General features: G+C 39.9%; 2 protein-coding genes across 4 annotated transcripts; both read left to right on the plus strand.

Moving 5' to 3' along the window:
• The first annotated feature begins 103 nt into the window (after positions 1-103).
• On the plus strand, positions 104-1688 carry atp5mc3a (ATP synthase membrane subunit c locus 3a). Its single transcript, XM_055230659.1, has 5 exons — positions 104-231; positions 425-522; positions 919-993; positions 1118-1308; positions 1398-1688. The coding sequence occupies exons 2-5, from the start codon at positions 484-486 to the stop codon at positions 1510-1512; spliced, it is 420 nt and encodes a 139-aa protein (XP_055086634.1). The 5' UTR covers positions 104-231; positions 425-483; the 3' UTR covers positions 1513-1688.
• Positions 1689-2305: 617 nt separating this feature from the next.
• On the plus strand, positions 2306-16784 carry atf2 (activating transcription factor 2). 3 transcript variants are annotated; one of them, XM_055230629.1, is made up of 12 exons: positions 2306-2772; positions 2922-2995; positions 3709-3805; positions 3881-3999; positions 4075-4200; positions 4357-4535; positions 4945-5059; positions 6243-6329; positions 8322-8552; positions 8856-9062; positions 11553-11658; positions 15190-16784. In XM_055230629.1, the coding sequence occupies exons 2-12, from the start codon at positions 2948-2950 to the stop codon at positions 15357-15359; spliced, it is 1485 nt and encodes a 494-aa protein (XP_055086604.1). In that variant the 5' UTR covers positions 2306-2772; positions 2922-2947; the 3' UTR covers positions 15360-16784. The 3 variants fall into 3 exon arrangements, with proteins under 3 accessions (XP_055086604.1, XP_033843202.1, XP_055086603.1); XM_033987311.2 differs by having other exon boundaries at positions 2306-2358; XM_055230628.1 differs by having other exon boundaries at positions 2315-2593.
• Positions 16785-19942: the final 3158 nt, after the last annotated feature.

Here is a 19942-nt window from a genome sequence, read left to right on the forward strand (position 1 = left end):
TTACAAGTCATGTATCCTACTTCTATTACACCCACATTTGCTAGTTGGGTTAGCAATTATAAATTTTCTTCTGTACATGGGTAAAATAATGAAAAATATATAAGCTATATATTGTAAAATGTCACAATAAATAAAGTTTATCAATTGACCTTTTTTTGGCGTCATCCGGGCCCTTACAGACATCACATAGCGCATGCGCAGTTCACATCTGTGGTTCGACCTCTGCAGTCGGTAAGTGCAATGGCAGTTTGAATGAAAGAGTTGTATTTGCAAATCCTTTCTCATCCGCACGTTTATCTTCATATTGCATGTCAGCAGTGTTATCAGCGTGTACAGTAGATTACCGTCTACACACGAATGACTGTATTTCGTTTGTGGAGCATTTGGACGTCGGTTTGACCTCAATTCTTTTCGGTCTTCTCAGACAGATCCCGGGCTTCAGACTGATTTGACCACAGCGGTACAAACTACCTACATCAGAAAATGTATGCCTGCGCAAAGTTTGTCTCCACGCCGGCTTTGGTGAGTTTTTTGTTACGTGTATTCCAAGTCTTTTTGCAAGTTGCTGAGTGACTGCGAGTGGGCCTATGTGAACTTGACTAGCTTCCTGGCAAGGGTATCTGCGGAGTAGGCCAGCAGACTAGCCCGCTAGGTAGCTAATGCTAAAATATTCAATGACATGTTCATGGTCATGATGTTCAGCTTTGCAAATACAATGGTGACGTTCATAGAACCTGCACGCATAGAAGTAATCATAATGGGTTCGTCTACTAATTCTTAGGAGTGGCTATTTCATTCATTTGTTATGGGCTAGCCAAGGTCAGTATTAGCCATATGATGCTAACAGTTGATCATAGCTCAAGTCATTGGAGATGCTTTTTCATTAATGTATGGTAAACTGTGCTGTCTTTAATGCAGGTCCGTGCTGGTTCCCGGGCTCTGTACAGGCCCATCTCTGCTTCTGTGCTGTCTCGACCAGATGTCCAAACAGAGGTAGGTCAAAGTGCATTCTGCATTAAACCATTAACATGGGTGCAATGTGCAGAAAAGAAACACCATAGGATGTTAAAGCCTTCTGAAAATGTTTCACTGTTTGCACCTTTCCCCTCTTTTCCAGAAGAGTGCAGTTGTGCTCCCACAGAGCACCATCTCCCAGGTAACACTGAGGAGCTTTCAGACCAGTGCTGTGAGCAGGGACATCGACACTGCAGCTAAGTTCATTGGTGCTGGAGCTGCCACAGTTGGAGTAGCTGGATCTGGAGCTGGTATCGGCACAGTCTTTGGCAGTCTCATCATTGGCTATGCTAGGTTTGTGAAATAAATAAATACAATATTTTGGTCATGCTTTATATTTTGCTGTTCTAAAATGTTTATATTTATTTTTATTTTTTTTAAAGGAACCCATCTTTGAAACAGCAGCTGTTCTCTTATGCCATCCTGGGATTTGCCCTGTCTGAAGCTATGGGACTGTTCTGTTTGATGGTTGCTTTCCTTATCCTGTTTGCAATGTAAAATTATGCTCACACTTTGAATACAGATGTAACTACATATTTTATTGTGGCTACCAATTTGTTCTTTGTTGGTATCATGGAAATGTACATTTTCAGGTCTTTCAGACACTGTTAAAATAAGCAAAACATGTATTGTACAAATGTAAGACATTATGTTATTAAAATACATGTATTTGACTTTTTGACAGTAGCAGCAAGTTTTCTGTTGAACATCCTGCCAGTGGTGCTGCAGTCTTTGGAGCAAGATTTTTCATAAATTTTGTTCAGTAAACAACTGCAAAGACTATTATCTTGTCTTTGACCAGCCTTGTTTCTCCATCCACCACGGCTTCACCTGCTCGCTTTTTAGGCCCACTATTCAATTCTCAGTTTCATTTGCGGGTATGTGCTGTAGACAGCAGGTCAGTACTTGCTTTTTGTAAATTGCAATAAATCTAGACTATCTAATTAAAGTACACTATTGTTTGAGTTTCCTTTAGAATCTGATGATTTTTTTTACGTGACGTTTATTAATGGTTTTGTCAGTTTTCTTTTGAGGCTACAAAGAAAATGCAAGGGTATGTACTTGAGCTGTCAAAAGGACCACACAAATGCAGTCCTGGGACTAATCTCGAGTCAAATGTGCAGCTTTTTATAAGCGTAGGAACGTCTTTTAAAACTTGTTTGTAAGCATTTCTTTAGGGGATCTGGGTGTTGTATACAGAAAACTTGCCTTAAATCGCAAAAGAACACCTAAAAAGGATCAATGTTCAAATGAGACTATGACGTTTACGGAAGACTTTAAAAACCTCTCGCGAGAAGTAGTGCACGGACGTGGGATTTTGGCTTGAAGGGTTGTGGCTGTGGGGTAAGTGTCCACTGAAAGCGAATGGATGCAAAGGAGAAGACCAATGCACCGTTTCTTAAACCGCAAAGGATATGAGACCACTATGAATATAAGAACCCTGGAGTGTATGACATCTCCCCTGTTTACAATGCAATTGAGCCACAAACATGGCGACGCCTGTATGTTAACGGAGGGCTCAGGCTAGTTCATGGAAGCGACTGGAACAGAGGCTTTCTGTATCACCTTTGGATTTGTGGTACACTTATGTCATTTAATATATAGATTAACCATACATCCAGCAGTTCAGATATTAGCGTCTGCATGATCCGGACAACTTCATTAAAAATAGCTACTGTGCAACGAGCGGCTTTTACGAGGCTACTGATGTAAACAACTACGGCAGCCGCCCATCGCTGGTGTGCTTTGTCTAGAGAGGTACCGCTACCTCATGTTTTATGCCCTATAATATCGCGTCACATTTAAAAACACGATGGCTGTCAATACATTAAAATGCATTAAAATAAATCATCTTGACAAAACTACAGCTACAACATCAGTAATTATTTTCTTGTTCCTTTTTGCAGGGGATACTTAACAGGAATTCCCTAATATGAGTGATGACAAGCCCTTTTTATGTACTGCTCCTGGTTGTGGTCAGGTAAGTATTGGTCGCGTACAGCTGCCTACATTAGATGCGCGTAACTTTATCCTTTTTATGTTGCCTTTTTGTGAACCATTTTCTTTTTATTATGACTTCAATTTTTATCACTTGGCATGATGATGACCCAAACACCATACTCCTACCTGACAAAGTACTGTATTTGATATGGCAGTAATAAAATCAAATAATAATAAAAATAAATAAATAAAAACTGTTAGAAAACCTATAGCGTATACCAGTGTGAGTTAGACTATTGTCACGTGTAAATGCCCCTTCCTGTATTTATTCTAATATGCATGTATTCCTTACACAATTTCTCAGTGTTTAGTTCCCTAGACTAAATGATATAGCAATTGTAGCAATATTTTGTACTTCCCTTTTTTTAAGAAGCCCACTGAATCTTTGAAGCACCCAACTTGGGTTCTTACACCTTTCTGACACCTTTATTCAGGCTCACCTGTGGTCTCTAATCTTCTGTCAGGTGAAAGTTGGCAATAGTTGCTTAGATAGCATCTAGTGGTGTTATGTGAGAATACAACACGGCCAATCTAATTACAAATGGTAGCTTTATAACACGTCTTGTTATAATAGATTTGGTAAGATATTTTGGTACATATCGTGGTACATATCGTGGTTAAATGTGTTTGCTTTTGCTTACCATCTTTTATAATGAAGTCTTCTTTAGATTTTTGATTGTTCTTTGTTTTCAGAGATTTACAAATGAGGACCACCTGGCAGTCCACAGACATAAGCATGAGATGACCCTGAAGTTTGGCCCAGCAAGGAATGACAGTGTCATCATTGCTGGTATATATTTCTGGTATTAAATAACACCAAGACATTGTTCTACATTTAAATGTTAACATGTGAGACATTCTGCAGACCAAACTCCTACTCCAACTCGCTTTTTAAAGAACTGTGAGGAAGTCGGGCTGTTCAATGAACTTGCAAGTCCCTTTGACCATGACTTCAAAAAAGCATCTGAGGAGGATATTAAAAAGGTTTTTATACTAATTGTATACAGTATAGAATTCATGTGTTAAAGTTGTTTTATGTGTAACATATTCTTTTTGTAGTTACCATTGGATTTGTCACCTCTTGCAACACCTGTTATACGAAACAAAACTGAGGAAGCTACAGCTGTCGATGCACATCGAGGCAGCCCCTTGCCCCACCCTGAATCTACAACAAGTGATGAAAAGGTATAGGATTTAAAGTGTATGTTTGTGGTCTTTAAAATGACACAAAATGATGTAATTCGTCTGTAAACGTTTATTTTTAGTAAAGTTGTTGGACTATTCTTAAGCACTTTTATTCCTTCAATTTTGGCTGAATTCTTATTTGCTGAATGTTTTCAGGACATATCTTTGCAGCCAGCCTCACTGCCAACATCTACTATAGTGCATCCTGCTTCCCTCCAAGTCCCTAATGTACTTCTAGCAACCACAGAGGCTAGTGTTGTAATACAGCAAGCTCTCCCATCGCCAACCTCTAGTTCTGTTATAACCCAAAGCCCACCCTCTAATAGGCCTATAGTGTAAGTAAATAGTTATGCTTATCCAGTTCAAAATTGATTTATGCAGTTTATTTTGATTACAGTACCCCATTCAGTTTAAATTTTTATTTTGTGCTCTTTACAGTGTTTTGCATTTTTGCTTTTCAGTATTCATTCACCCCAGTTTTGCTTTGATGCATACCTAAAGTTGACATTATAGGTTTATTTAATTAACCATTTTAAATATAAAATACAAAGACAGAGGCTTTTGCTTTCTTGTGATATTTCAAAGCACTGAGCAAAACTGGTGCTACTTATTATTTGTGTCCCTTCATTTAAATGTCTGCATCGTTATTGTCTCAGCTTTCTGCCTAGTTACTATAAAACATGATAACAACGATTATATATTATATGGGTGTTCTGTTTAAAATAATATCTTTTCTCTCTCCAGGCCGGTGTCTGGCACATTTCCTGTGCTGTTACAGCTGCCTAACGGTCAAACTATGCCAGTGGCCATACCTGCATCAATTACAAGCTCAAGTGTACATATTCCAACTGCAATCCCTGTAAGTTAAACACTGGTATATAGTTGGTGCATCTATTCACTGTTCAATTATTTACTGACTACTGGGTCAAACCAGAAGAAAGAACAAGTTTAGTAGCTTGAAATATAGTATTAGTAATTCGAATTAATAATTATCCTCTTAAAACATAATATGTGTGTTCTCAACCACAGCAAAATGATTAATTTATCATAAAATAACATTTGTATTTAACAAGCCTTTTCCAGTCCCATTTCAGACCTTCCCAAAATATATATTTACAAAGTGTTTGTTTTTATTTACCATTTAATTCCTTTTTGTAATGAAAACCATCCAACAAAAACAGCAGTTGATTAAATTACACCAAGTATCGTTCCAACACTGTTTTGTGTAAGGATTTACTAGCTTGGCTCATAAGATTTGGCAGTACATAAACACAAAAAGCATCAGAATGAAATCATACATTCAATTGTATGTGTTTGTGTCAGTGTGCCAAAGACAGGAATTGGCGGATGCACAGCAGGCGTCTTTCCAGAAACGTACACTCCTATTTGTCCTTGCACAATGAGAATTATCATTCTTGATTTTTGGCACACTGCACACATTAGACTACTAATGCGCTTGGTGGTGCAATTATAACGGCTGTTTATCACATTGTCTCTTCAGTGAACTTTGCTGAAAATCAAGGTCTTGTTGATATGTACTGAACTTTCCCAAGTGGAGGCCTGTCTTATTTGCTCACAATGGAGCTGATTCTTTATGTGGAACACTGAGCAGCAGATGATTATTGTCTGATGGCAGCACAGCAGGGAAAAACTTCCGCCTTCCTGGTCTTTTGGGAACGGGATGGGCAGGAGTGGCTGGGGAACATAAGCTCTCTCCATCATCTGTTTATTCTGTCGATACACTATTACGTGTGTCTTATTGTGAGGGGAGGCCTTGCTTTGGCCTCCTGACTCGTGTCTCTCCATCCTGTCTTCAACATCCCTGTCCATATGCTCTCCTGCAGCCAGCCAGAGGTTCATTAGCGTGCATGCTGCATCTCCATGTGGCGCTGCCTCCACAAAATAACAGGCCATTCAACCTAATGAGCCTGAGATATGAGGAAGCACTCAGAACCAGCCGGGCCGTATTGCTGGGTGCTTGAGCGCTGCCTGTTTTTTAGTGAAGAAGACTAATTTTGTCTCATCTGTGTCTCTGTTGTCAGCTTGTCAGACCTGTCACCATAGTGCCTAACGTCCCTGGGATCCCAGGCCCGCCCTCGCCACAGCCCACCCAATCAGAAGCCAAGCTGGTAGAGTATTTCTGACTTTGACTTTCAAATGACATATTATAAAGTTAATGTTTTTTGGCTATTGACTTAGCAGACACCTCTCATTTTAAATGCCCTTTAAGCGACACTTGCAAATAAAATAGTTTTGTCATTCAGACCATCCAATTTTGGTTAAAGTGAACTTTAACAAGTGAACATAAATCTATGAATGTGAAAAAATGAGAGAGAGGTTCCATATAATGCTTAGCTTAATATTTTTAGCTTAAAATGTGTTTTTTCAAAATATATTGGTCCATATTGGGGGATCTATTATGGAACCTATTTTGACGTATTTTATAGTACCAGTAAAAACTTGTTAATCATCACATTGGCCAGCCCTGGTATCACAGATTATATTATTTTGCGTGGTGATGGTAAGGACTTCTCTTTGAGTCTACGTTGGTATGTTAATATGGTCACAAACTGGGTGCTTTTGGTACTGTTCTTTACAGGCAGCTGTCAGTAACATTTCAAGTATTTAAGATGAGATATTGCCAAGTACTTCTAAAAACTACCCTCAGCATCCATGTGTCATAGTTATTCAAATGAGAGTTAAGTGAGAGCTGAAGTTTTATAATTGTGGCATAACCATGACTTATTACTACCAACCTTCCTAGTGTGCTTTAGTGGTTTGTAAAATACTAGCCTATAAAAACTGATCTACATTACACTATATATCTGAAATATTGCAAGAAAAGGACTAGTCTTATGTTCCCGGTTAATAATCGTGAGGTGCAAGAATATGAAGTGTCGGCAAGCAGGACGGTGGCAATGTGATGAAGCACTAACCAAGGAACCTGTAAGTGCTCACAGCATGATATGGCCGCCAAAATTAACAGATAAAGAGAGGGCGAAGGATTGATCCCGAGGAGGTGTGGGGGTGGGCTGGTGTGCAAGTTTGTCAGGGATCACGGGGTACCGCACTGACAAACGTAGAGACAGCGTTTTGCCCAGCATGCCGTCGCTGGGGCCGACCGAAGGGGGGGCGAGCGACGGGAGCCAGCTGGGGGGCATCCTGGCACACGCTCAGCTCGGCACATTAAGTCAGCCTCACCCTGAGAGGAACCTTTTGTTCAGCAGAATCCTCCCTGACCTGTGCACCCCCCCGCCCCAGTCCCCCCACATACAGCTCATCAGCAAACACCTAATGAGCCCGCGTCAAGAAAACAGACCCGCACTCAACCTGCCTCGCTCCCTGCCCCCACACTCCTCTCAGGGGGCGCGGAGACGGCACTTTACAAGGACTGATGATGCTGCAAAGACCACAATAATGATAATTAACTTGCTGAATTTAGAAGATTATGCTGTTAATTAGTTGCAAAATAAAGATAAGTAATATAGTAGCAGATGGTTGAATAAGACCCATGAGATGGAGGGTTATTACACTGATGAGGTTTCCATGGCAGAGATGAAATATGAATCTGACTGGCTTTTCCCTCTTTCTATGGGCCATTCCCTGAGAATAATATCTTGTTTCTGCCAGAAGAGCTTCTGGAAGGGTATTACACGATAAACTAATTTGGTAGATAGATTGGTCTGGCAAAGGTAGTTGTTAGAATAATGCAGCCCTCTGTTTCCCATGTAAATGTATTCCCTCGCACTTTGTTATTGCGTCGAAGGGCTCATTCACTTTCACCTTGTTTGCTCACTATTTGATTCTGGAGGAATTGGCTTGTGAATCATGGTCACGCACCTACATTGAAATTGTTTCTGAATGTGGCTGTATGTCGTGGGATCGGCTTCCAGTCAAAATATGTTTAAGTTGCATAGGTGAGCTTATTATTTAAATTTGACATAAAGACGCGGTACCATAATGTCAATGTTATTAGTTGATGTGCCAATAATAGTGATTGTTTACATAAAACTGAGTCAGAGCAAGATAACTGATTTGATGTGATATGTAAAGTTGCATTTTCTTGAGAACTGATGTAAGATCGTTGTGGTTTGTAATCTTTTTTTTTTTTTTTTGTCCAGAAATTAAAGACCACAGTAAGCCAGCAGCTCCCTCAGGTAACCAATGGTGATGTTGTTGAGGTGCAGAGTAGTGCTGTGACCCACACGACTGCCTCGGCATCCCCTGCCCCCACCCCCGCTTCAGTGCCAGCCCCTGCCCCAACTGCTACTCTGCCCCCAGCTCTGGCCACAAGCGAAGAGCCTTCTGCACACTCCCTCCAGCAGCCAGCCACCTCCACCACCGAGACCCCTGTAAGTTTCTACAACATGCACATTTTATCTTTAAAACCGCTTAATGTGTGTCATCAAAATGACAGCTGACAATTCCTTTGAAGCAAACATTTGGAGCCATTGGAGTTGAAATGGATTTGGATCAAAGTAAACGCTTAACATTTAAGAAAAGAAACCAGGTAACAGCAGTTACCTAACACATTAGTGAAACAAAATATCTTATAACATAGTCTTATCCCACTTTTTACTGCACATTATTTTCAGACCAGGAGAAATTTCAAGGCTGTATAAATGTCTATTACATATTTGGTCTGTTTGTCCCAGGCTTCTCCAGCACCCCTCGCACCAAACCCCCCAAGCACAGGAGGTCGGCGGCGCAGAACCACCAGTGAAGATCCCGACGAGAAGCGCCGCAAGTTTCTGGAGCGGAACAGGGCTGCAGCGTCCCGCTGTCGGCAGAAGAGGAAGGTTTGGGTCCAGTCTCTGGAGAAAAAGGCAGAGGACCTCAGCTCCATGAATGGACAACTACAGGTGATCTCTAGCTTCACATCCTGCCTTCAGCACGTGTTTGGTGCTCACAGGTGTCCATGTTGTCAATATGTATGTACATGTTTAGCGTTGTGTGCAGCACATCTGAGCACAGACTTCTTCCTTCTGTGGTGATGAAGTCATTAAAGCCCATTAAAGAGCGCTGGTGGTGACAGCAGCAGTGTGTGAGCCCTTTCCATCGATATGTCCCTGTCAATAAAGATGTATCCTCCAGATGTCAGCCGCACACAAGCGTGTCTTCGCTTCTGTCTCTGCAGTTTACTGAATGGCCTCAAAAATCTCCTAGGGAAAGGTGTCTTTTTGAACCTTCATTTCACTGGAAGCAATTAGGATCTGATGCTGACAAGTTCGAAACAGTTCATGTATCTGCTGTCTCTGTTGATAAGTGTGAGCCGGGGGTGCGGCACATCGGTGTTCCAGACAATTAAATGAGATGTGGTGTTTATTTGCTCACTGTCTTATTTTCGATCTTAGCAGGGTAAGTTGTGGAGGGGGAGGAGGGGCAGAAACAGCAGTGGAAGAAGTAATGGGTTCATGTTGTTAATATTAGCTTCAAAAAAAGCACTTGCCATGGGTGCGCTGGCTGTGATTTAATTTAAATAGACGGAGGTCAAAGAGAAATGATAGGTGAGTGGAGAGGGTTATAAACAACAAACGTTTTGGTAACTACAAAGAAGGGACCAACATGTGGCAGAGAAGAGAGAGGACGCCTCACATAAAGCATTAATCAGCAGTGCAGCTTTAGTAAAGACCCACGCTGACATGGCCCAGCTGATCAGTGAAAGTGCCTCTAATGATGCACAATTATTTTAACATCATCCTTAACTGGCTTTTTAATGAGGTGTCAGACCAGGCAACTCGCTGGGCTCTATGTGTTCAGTTTCCATTCATTCAAAGATAGAAACAAGCGTGAGTCTTGAATTACCCTTTTTCCATATATGCATGTACTGAGAGGTGCTAGCATTTTAAACCAGCCTGTGTTTGTTCCTTCATTTGTTTGTAGAGATGATTTTAAAAAGCACTTTTTATTGGCTGTAAGTGGCAGCCTTCATGGTGGAAGTGAAGCGAATGTGGCGCTGGAAACGTGCGCTTCTTCCAGCTGTGTTTAAACCTGTCTTACAATAGCTCAGCCCTGCCAGCAGCAGCAAGGCTAAACAGATGGAATCAAATAAATTGGCTGCTTTTAGACTAATAGATTAAGCTGCCCGTAGTCCTTTAAAGGAGAAGAGAAGGAGCTTAAATCTGCCACGGTGCGTTCGTGGGCCCCCGGCCGCTCTAAATCCAGTTAAAGTCACCTTCAGCGTAATGTGGCTCTCTTTTACGACATGCAGAAATCCTGCGCTCCCTTGGGAGCAGTAACGACACGCAGTGTAAATCTCTGCTGCATCTACAAAGTTGCTCTGACAAATCTGAGCAGCTCACCTCTGACAAATGTGCCGGGCACTCGTCGGTGAAGGCCTATAATTATTGTGAAGAAAAACATAAATGAGCAAGTGCATCACACACTTCTGTGTTCATTCATTATACTGTTGCCATTCTGGGGTTTTCCACTGGGCAAGTTACCTGCTTACCATATTTACCTTAGCCAAGGAGGACTACCTTCTCTATCAAATGTCCATTGGTTCATTTATGTCTTTAGTTTGTAGAATTTTATAAAGTTTAATGTACATCAGAAAAAACACCTGATATATCGTTGAGCTTATTTCCAAGACTCAAGAAAACAGCAGAAGTCAATACTCTTTGAAATTGACACATTTTTCATTTTCATTTTTTTTTTTTTTATTGAGGGAGAGCCCAGTGAGAATACCAGACACTACATAGGTCCATTTAAAACATTAAAAATAGGTGGAGGTGTTATTATAAATATGTATCACTAGATTATTGAAGTGCATTAGTGGCACCAGTGTACCCAGTTTTGTATGTCCTTGAAATATATTCCATTTTTGGTAAGAAAAATAACCAAACATTTTTTTCCCCATTTCAATTGAGGTAGACAATCGTGAGATCTTCTATTGAACGTTTCCATATCAATGTTCAACAAGCAAGTGAGATATTCAGGCACTCTATCAAGTAGCCCCTTATAAATAAATTGTATGCCATAGTTTTCTTTTCTGACAGATCGCGATGGCCAACCTACTTTTCATAGTGTAGAGTGATGGGTTTTAAATTCATCACCTGTTATGAAATGAAGGGCTGAGTGAAAGAGTGTATGTGAAGGTTTAAAAGTAGATAAGTATATTAAGTAAACATTTTATACTTGTAACTCGAATCAATGTGACATTTGTCAACAATAACAAAGCTGATGTAGCATACAGGATGTGCCTTAAGCAACATATGTTGTAATCCTTTTAAATAATCTAACAAAATAGTCTACCAAAGAATAGTTAGAAGTGAGCCCCCTGTTTTGATGTTTTCATGTCCAATTCTGTTCCACTTTATTAAGTCCTCTTGTGTGTCTCCTGTCTCCCAAAGAATGAAGTCACCCTGCTGAGAAACGAAGTGGCTCAGCTGAAGCAGCTCCTCCTGGCTCATAAAGATTGCCCTGTAACCGCCATGCAGAAGAAATCTGGCTATCACAGTGAGTAATGCCCCATTATTCTCAGCCCGAGGCACCCAGTCCAACACGTGGAAAATGAGCCACAGCTAACATCTCCAAGCTTTTCCTATGAGCAAGTATGAGCTATTGGCACGCTCCCCTGACTTTGTGTTGAGAAAGTTTGCCCAAGTTAAAATATTTGGTGCCGTATTGAACACAAATTCTGATTAATAGACGAGGCCACAGGTGTTCACATCCAAAAATCAGTGTGACTCGATATCAAACATGAATAAGCATTTGTTAGGGGAACATTCAGAACATCGCAGTCCAGCATAGACTCAAATCCTTAATGCACACATTTCCTTATTTTCAAAAAAAAAAACTTTAGGTTATTTATTCAGATGCTTTCCAGTTTGTTTGCATTTCTGTTGTCAGCTGCGTGTCTGTCAGTAAGCTCATTTAGAAGTACTCTGCTGCCATTTCTCTGTTTGCACATAGGTTTTGTCATGTTTTCTGCTCATAACTGAACAAGCAGCAGCCCCTTAGCTCTTCTTCTCAGCTCTAAATGCCTGCACTGACTCGTATTGACAATGATTGCCTCTGAAATGAGTCTATTAAAGCAGGAGGCTTGACAGGACTGCAGAGCGCTCTGGTGGTGGCCACTGGGCTGTTCATTATGCATCCCTTATTGTGAGGCATCCTCTGACACCCGTCATGTGCATTAAGGGACTGATGGTTTCCAGGCTGAAGTGGGCTGGGGACAGTGGCACTTGGTATCAGCTGGGCCGCTATAGAGGCACCAGAAATGGGCCATCTTTCTTTTGTTTGTTCAAGATCTCTTTTTATTGGACTTTCAGTGTGACAAAACAAACAGGCCTTAACACAATGGGCTGGAAGAAGAATTCAAGTTGTAGGGCAAGATTTAAAGTGACAGCTATGATGTTACTTTTAAATTATAAGTATTATATTGTTATACCGTTATTGTCCATATAAGATAAATGATGACTGATACAAATTTATTTATACTTGTATTAATTCATAATTACTAATTGCATAATTTCATGTAGCCCTACTATGGAGAATCCGTCCCGCGCTTTTAGGTTTACAGTTCATACTTGATTAGTTATGGTAAATTTAAAAAATAAAAATAAATCAAATCTTACTGCATACCATACCACCTTGAGAATGCCTGGTCTGTTCTGATCTCAGGGGCTCAGTAGCGTCAGGCCTGTTTAATACTTGGAATCGAGACCACTGCTACTTGTACTAGACACTAGAGCCACCAGTGTCCATGTTCTCTAATATATAAATCAGTATGTTGAGAGTGAACCATGTATATCATGTGTTTTCCTTAATATTCACTGTCCCCACCAAATAAACAAATGATGATAATAAAATGTATGACTATCAGGCATTTGTGGAATGCCATTAGTTACCCATATAACCCACATTTCCCACCAGGCAACAGTGCCCTCCAGACCCTGCACTACCCTCCACACTCCTGCCCACGCGTAGCAGCGGCAGGTGCGGTGAAATTACCCAGACTGCCCTGCAAACAAGCCAGGACATGTTTTGGGTTTGGCTGGCCAGTCCGTCCATCTGCTCGCGGCACTACCCAAGAAGGAACTGGCTGCTGCAGAAAACCTCCCAAAATTGCCTGTATTATGATGTATCAGCCGGCCAGAGCCTTAATGCCATTAGGAGCGATAATGCACACTTGAACATGGTAAAAACCCACTAGGCGGATTTATTCTGCGCCTGACCTTCTGCGCTGAGAAAAGTTTATAGCTCTTTGACATTCACTGGCACTAAATCAAATGGTCAAAGTCCAGTCAGAAAGGCAGAAGAAAGCCCTCCAATGCATTTGTGTTGCATTTTAATTACCTCTCTTGTTCTGGAATGCGCACTTTTACTATCCCGAAATCATTAATTACAAAGTGCCAGAACAAGTGACTTCATATCATTAGCAATATTAATTATCATTGTGCTCCTTATTCCTTTATGAAACAGAGCATGAGAGTAGAGAGTTTTTTCTGCCTCCATCAGGATCCAATTAATTCAATGCAACTGCCTAACAGCTGGTGGCATTTCGACTCCAAGTCTTCGCTAGTCTCCAGTGTGAGCATCATTAAAATCAGGTGCTGTAATCATCTGTCGCGGCAGTAGTTGGCAAGGTAACAAAAAACAAATGAGAACGCAGTTAAGGGATGGGGAAACAGTGCCACATGCCCCACAATGTAATGTACCCTTATGATGTGGGTTTAAATTGACATTGGAGCTTTAATTAAAGGAAAAGGGTGGCACAAGTAGCATTATGGGGATTAATGGAACAGTTTGCAGAAACAGCACGTGGAGGAGGCTGCATTACATCTGACGAGGACGACTTGTTATCAACCTTCCCACTGCCTCCTCTAATGTGTCTAAAGCTGGAGTTAATGGGAGAATACTTGTGCATTAAGTAGTGTGGTTAGAAATATGTATGAACAAAACTGCACTGTGATGTGTACAGTATTGAATTTGTTGCATTTAAGCGATTCTAATTCAGGGGAGCCTAAAGTGGGGCCCACGGGCTGAGTTTGGCCCTTTAATGGCGGGTCTAATTTGACCCAAGAGGTGAAGCTGCGATTTTTAAGAAGTATGGATTTTATTCAATTTTGCACTGAAAAAACTGCCAGGAGTTTAAAGGGAGCCCATAACAATTCAGTCATAAATATCTTTGCAGACCAACTTTTGACCTGAAAAACATTAATAGGTTTGATCTTTGTCCCACTTATACATATTCATTTTGGTTCAGCGAGGGAAAAAGTTTGGGCACCTCTGTATCTAGTTGCTAAATGACAGTTGGAAATAAGGGATAAATAAAAGAGCAGTGTTAGGGCTACTGCTTCTCAGCTGGGAGATTTTTGGTTTATTGCACAGCCCAACAAATGTGTAATTATTATTTTTCCTCTCTTTTCACACTTTCAGTTTTGGCTTCTTTGACATTTCCAACATTGATCATTTTTGCCAATACACATTTTATGGAGCCTTGACAGGGCAAAATAATTACTCTTAAGAATTTTGTGTTGAATACAATCAATCAAAATCAAGATAAGAATTGATTTTAACAAAAGTAGAGATGCACAATATAACAGTAAATCAACCACTCCTCAGTAAGCATCGGACAAGATTGAAATTTGATGTCACAATTATCATAGCCAAAGTAATTGGGATTAACGATTATATCATGATAATTGTTAAAGTTTGTTATGTTATGGATGTGAATAATCAAAATTTTAATATTATGAATAGGTTCCATATTTAAACAGTGAAAGTGAAAACAACAATGATCTAGAGGAGATAATCAGGATTAAGTAGCTTGTTTATGCACATTCTGGATACTGTGATATGACGATTATCTTTGTTGAAGATTCTCACAATTATATAAAATGTCCCACGAACGATTATTTTTTTGACCTAAATGATATTATTGTCTCCACTCCTCAGGTCCTCAGATGTATTCCCAAAGCTTTTTTCCCATAAGTAAAAAAAAAAAAGTCTTCATCAAAAGTGAAGTGTGTGTTTGATTTACAGTTCTGGAGAAAGAGGAAAGCTGTGAGGAGATGTCGGTCCCGGGCAGTCCTCAGAACGAGGCCATCCAGCACAGCTCTGTGAGCACGTCCAACGGAGTGAGCTCCTCCTCAGCCTCAGCCGTGTCTGTGCCCCCTACCACCTCATCCGACCAGAGCACAACAGGGAGCTGATCCTGCTCTCTCCAGTCTCACAAACAGACGAGGGGATTCTCTCAGCTTTATTTACTGTCTTCTTCTTATGTTTGGTGCATTTCTTTTAACTTGTATGAAGAAAACCACTGGCACTTTAGGTGTAACCATGGTGATGGAATGTTTTGTATTTATGACTTATTTATTAATGTATTTATTTATGAACTGTATATTGAGCCTCTAGCTTGGATTTGTGAATTGTTAAGGACTTGACCAAAGCACCCGGCAGCTCAATGTTAATTTATTTGCTTGTTTCTTGAATTTGTAAGCACCAAGTATGATATTCTGTCACTTTTTTCTATTTTGCGTTTTACTTTTTGCACATTTTGAGAGACGACGGGTTTACCTTTAGGGTTCAATGATCCACTAGTTCTGCACTGGCAGCTTTTCTTAGTTTTGAATACAGTCAAAAATGTAAATGAATCAGATTTGGACACTATTAGTTGTGTGTGGGTGAGAGCAACTGTAGTTGCATTGTGCATTTTGAATGTCTGACCTCCACTTGTACAAAGCTGTGAGGAGGTCCATGAGTTAGAATCATGTGTGAACTCATTTACATTCCATCTGTAGTCTGATTGTTTCTGAAGCAGTGATTGTAGGGCCCTCTCATTACTCAATCATGGTGATGTGGACTCATGCAGTGCCATTAACGTTTTGTATCAAATCTTTCAGCACATATGTCTATTTAGTTGAAGCCTGTTGTTTCAGATGAAGGCTCTGATGAAGTAAATGACCTGTGGAGAAAAGACCTGGCTGTAATGGTCATAAGTGACTTGTGCAGAGCACTTTAGGACTTAATGCTGTTCTCTTGAGTGCATTTAGGTTCATTGTAAATACCATTGTATGTGGTCTTGGTGTTCTGTACCTTATTTTTAGGTTAGTCAGGATTGTGTAGCTGAGCCCAGTTACCACAGGGCTAAATTTCAGTCAATAGATGCACCTTATTGACTGCTTATCGTAAATAAAAGATGTGAACAGGAATCACAATTTAACCTAAAGAGGATGTATATTAGAATACTACTTCTGCTTGTAATACCTGCAAGAACTGATTAATCTTTGAAATATGTAGAAGCCAATCACATCATGGAGTCAGTTTGCCTTTTCTTAGTTTGTATTGCTTACTACTGTGTAGTTTAAAGACAAGATAACGCTGTTTTCTTAAGATAATTTTTAAAGTTTGATTGTTATGTGCTATTTGCATGAGATTCCAATTCTCTGCGAGAATTACTGTAATGTCTCAAAATATTATTAGACAAGTTCATTCAACTAAGTTAATGAAGGCTTTTTGTTTTACCTCAACTGCTTAAAGGGGTGTGATTCTGTGTTGAAAGTGTACTTGTAATTTGTGGAAGTTCTGTAAAACAAGAATTGATAAGTTGTTGTAATAAAACTTTTAATATCTCTTTACATTTATCGTTGCCATATTTTGAATTCGATTTTTTTTCTTGGAGCTGCAAACCTTGCACATTATTTATTCTTCACCAGACCTACAAATACAGTAATAACAAAATATGTTGACATGACTTTTTAAGTGTTATAACTAAACTAATGTAGTTTTAGATGATCAGATCAGTGCGTTAGGCCCACAGTTCTCTCCTCTTAACAATGCTGACCTTGGGCAAACTTAAGCTATAATGGATTCCGTCCTTTTTTCCGTTTGTTTTCCTACCACTCACTCCCACATCATGAGGCATTCATGCTGTACTCTTAACAGCGTCAATATAAACTGGAGCTGAATTTGAATCGCAAACCTGACCTGGACTTCCAGAGACATGGTTAGGTTTATACATTTTAATTATTTTCATTTACCGGTACATGGCAAATTTTGACCTTAACAAAAGTATTTTGAGGAAAGAATCAAATCGAATAAGGCCCAGTTTTTATTTAAGTGAAAATGTTGAATTGACTTATCTGATTTTGTCCCTCAGAGAACAAAATTGCATGGTGTCTGCTGCCTCCTTGTGGTTGCTCATATCCAAGTTTTATTTCATTATTTTTTACATGGATCAAACTAGATTTGAATTAACAACATACGTTTTAACATTTTGATATGACTTTTATTATTATTATTTATTAACCATTTAATTGGCCATTATTAAAAGATCCCAACTTATATGAACTTATTTTAAATCTAAAACATAATGTAGGAAAATCTAATAAATTGAATACTGATGATTATAGAGATGCATACTACCAAATGTATCTCACTTACAATGAACACAAAAAGTCGAGGTGTCTTATAATGCTCCTTCAACGATGTCACCACAGAACTGCAGGACTAAGTCTACGTGCACTAACACAAAGTCTCCGGCAGAGGGCGCTGTGTCCTAACATGTCATGGGGAAAAAGAAGCGTGTTATTTATGTAAACATTATTGACGTCAATGAATATTCAGATATACACGGTCTAATTGTATAATCATTAATATGAGCAGGGCATTTTCTCGATTTTAATTATCCTGAGAAATTAAACACAAATGGAAGTGGAAAATTTCAAAACTACCGCGAAATATAGGCAATGTAAGTCAAAGATTATGTGACTCCCCCAAATACCACATCCAACGTTTGATAAAACAATCATTTAACTTTCATAGAGCAATTCTTATTTAGGCCTTACATCAAAGAATAGTTTAGTCCCAGGCTGCTCACAAAGTAGAACTGGGGCAGCTGATTAGTGCAAATCACACAGGGAGAAATAGATATGTAGGTCATAGCTCACCAATAACAAGGCTGGTGTCTGTTTGTGAATGTAAACTACATGTGATCCTGGAATATGCTATCTTTGAAGTCAGATCCAAAGAGAGGATAAAAAAGATGTCCTTCCTCTCTCCTCCTCCTCTTCCTCCTCCTCCTGCTCCTCCTCCTCCAGCACAGTCTTAATTGTGATTGTTTGATTAATGAAATTCCCTCTGGCAAACAGACTGTGTTATTCATTATTCATTCCATAATGATTTTAATGTTCATTTGATGAGGTTTCTGTAATGAAAGCACAGAGGTAGTTTTATGTGTTATACAGCAGCGTGGGTCAGCGAGGTACTCTTGAGGATCCGGGCTCAAATCTGACCCGCTCCTCCTGACAGCAGACATTGAATGATGGGGTACAGATACAGATACAGAGGGCTTTATGCACAAATGACATATTAGACTACACGTGTCACTAAAACACTAACATGATTTTGCCTCTTTTTTGTTAAGTTTATCATTTTACTTCCTAGTTGGACATGAACAGCAGATGTAACAAGTAGATGTAAGTCCAAATATTACGTTGTTAAACCAGATACTCCTGACCATAATCCTGAAAAGCTTTTAGTTTTTTGGAAATTTGAATTAAAAGCCAACATTTTAAGAATATTCTGATAAAACTGGAATGTCTCATGGTAGGCACAGTTTGTTGCCTATTAGATGCAGTGTATAGGCGTCTAATTTGATTTAGGATTGCTAAATGTTATAAAGGATGCATACAGTCTGTTCCTCTCTCTTCCTTACCTCCCATGATAATGACAGCCTCCTCTTCCTGCTCTCCCCTCCTTCTCCTCCCTCATCCTCAGCTCCCCCGCACAGTTTAATTAGTTGAGGAGTAGGGTCAAACGTCCTCATTTACACAGTGTAACCTCCACAGGCAGCACGGCCCTTTGTGCTCCTGTGCACATACATGTTTAAACTGCACACGTCAGCCCTCCAGCTCCAGTCTGTCCAACAATAGACTGCTCCTTTCCCCTGCAGAGAATCCAGGCATTTACACTGAATACAGATTATGTAAATACTCTGGTTATGTCCCAAACTAAACATATTGTGAGCTCCTTGCAGCAAAGATGGGCCCCTTTGTCATTCAAATGTTTCTTGGAAGGGCATTGAGTTTACAGACCATATGTAAGATTTAGATTTTAAATTTCATGAACATGACCTAACTGTTTCCCCAGATACAAATTGGACATGTTCAAATCAAATATAGCTGTTCCTGATAACACTTGTAATGCTGATTTATTCTTGATTACAAAAACATGATGGCCAAGTTGTTTATGATATACTGTAATTTGATGTTTTGGTTCTCAAGATGATTATCCAATCAGAAAGCAGAATGAGCTGAACTCGAGTCTCTCATCTGGGTTGCCAGTTTCATTACTGAAATCCAATTGCTTTAAATATACAAGCCACCTCTCTGATCTGAATACACACTACCTAAACCTGCTGCCAATCATCAATCAGTGCTAGTGCAGCCTGTGCAATTCAGGTGAGTGAATTCTGGAGGCCCTGAGTATTCAGATTAGGCATGGATTTACACTGAGTTAAAACAATGGCAACCCATTTTCAGTTGTGATTGTTGTACCTGTTTTAAAAGTGTATAAGGGAGCAGGTACATCCCGTTTTCCCTGTACCTCCATTTATTATTTTCAGCAGAATTATGTTGTGAGTGAATCTAATGGCAGTGGTCTTGCATTTGTGGTTGAGCTAATTCCAGCATTAATCCCACAGGCCAAAGATGGGACACACCGAAGGTTTGGTGAATCTGTCCCTTGGGTCAGTGATGCCCCGAGTTTTGTCTGCAGGCAAGACATGCCCTCTGTG

Source organism: Periophthalmus magnuspinnatus, chromosome 21, assembly GCF_009829125.3.
Source record: "Periophthalmus magnuspinnatus isolate fPerMag1 chromosome 21, fPerMag1.2.pri, whole genome shotgun sequence".
Classification (NCBI taxonomy): Eukaryota; Metazoa; Chordata; class Actinopteri; order Gobiiformes; family Gobiidae; genus Periophthalmus; species Periophthalmus magnuspinnatus.

Bases quoted from the DNA above. Each gene is read 5' to 3' on its own strand.
- atp5mc3a (XM_055230659.1), top strand. From the start codon at position 484: ATGTATGCCTGCGCAAAGTTTGTCTCCACGCCGGCTTTG. The intron at 994-1,117 runs GTAGGTCAAAGT...CCTCTTTTCCAG, and splicing joins GACCAGATGTCCAAACAGAG to AAGAGTGCAGTTGTGCTCCC. The intron at 1,309-1,397 runs GTTTGTGAAATA...TTTTTTTTAAAG, and splicing joins CTCATCATTGGCTATGCTAG to GAACCCATCTTTGAAACAGC.
- atf2 (XM_055230629.1), top strand. From the start codon at position 2,948: ATGAGTGATGACAAGCCCTTTTTATGTACTGCTCCTGGTTGTGGTCAG. The intron at 3,806-3,880 runs GTATATATTTCT...GACATTCTGCAG, and splicing joins TGACAGTGTCATCATTGCTG to ACCAAACTCCTACTCCAACT. The intron at 8,553-8,855 runs GTAAGTTTCTAC...TGTTTGTCCCAG, and splicing joins CCTCCACCACCGAGACCCCT to GCTTCTCCAGCACCCCTCGC.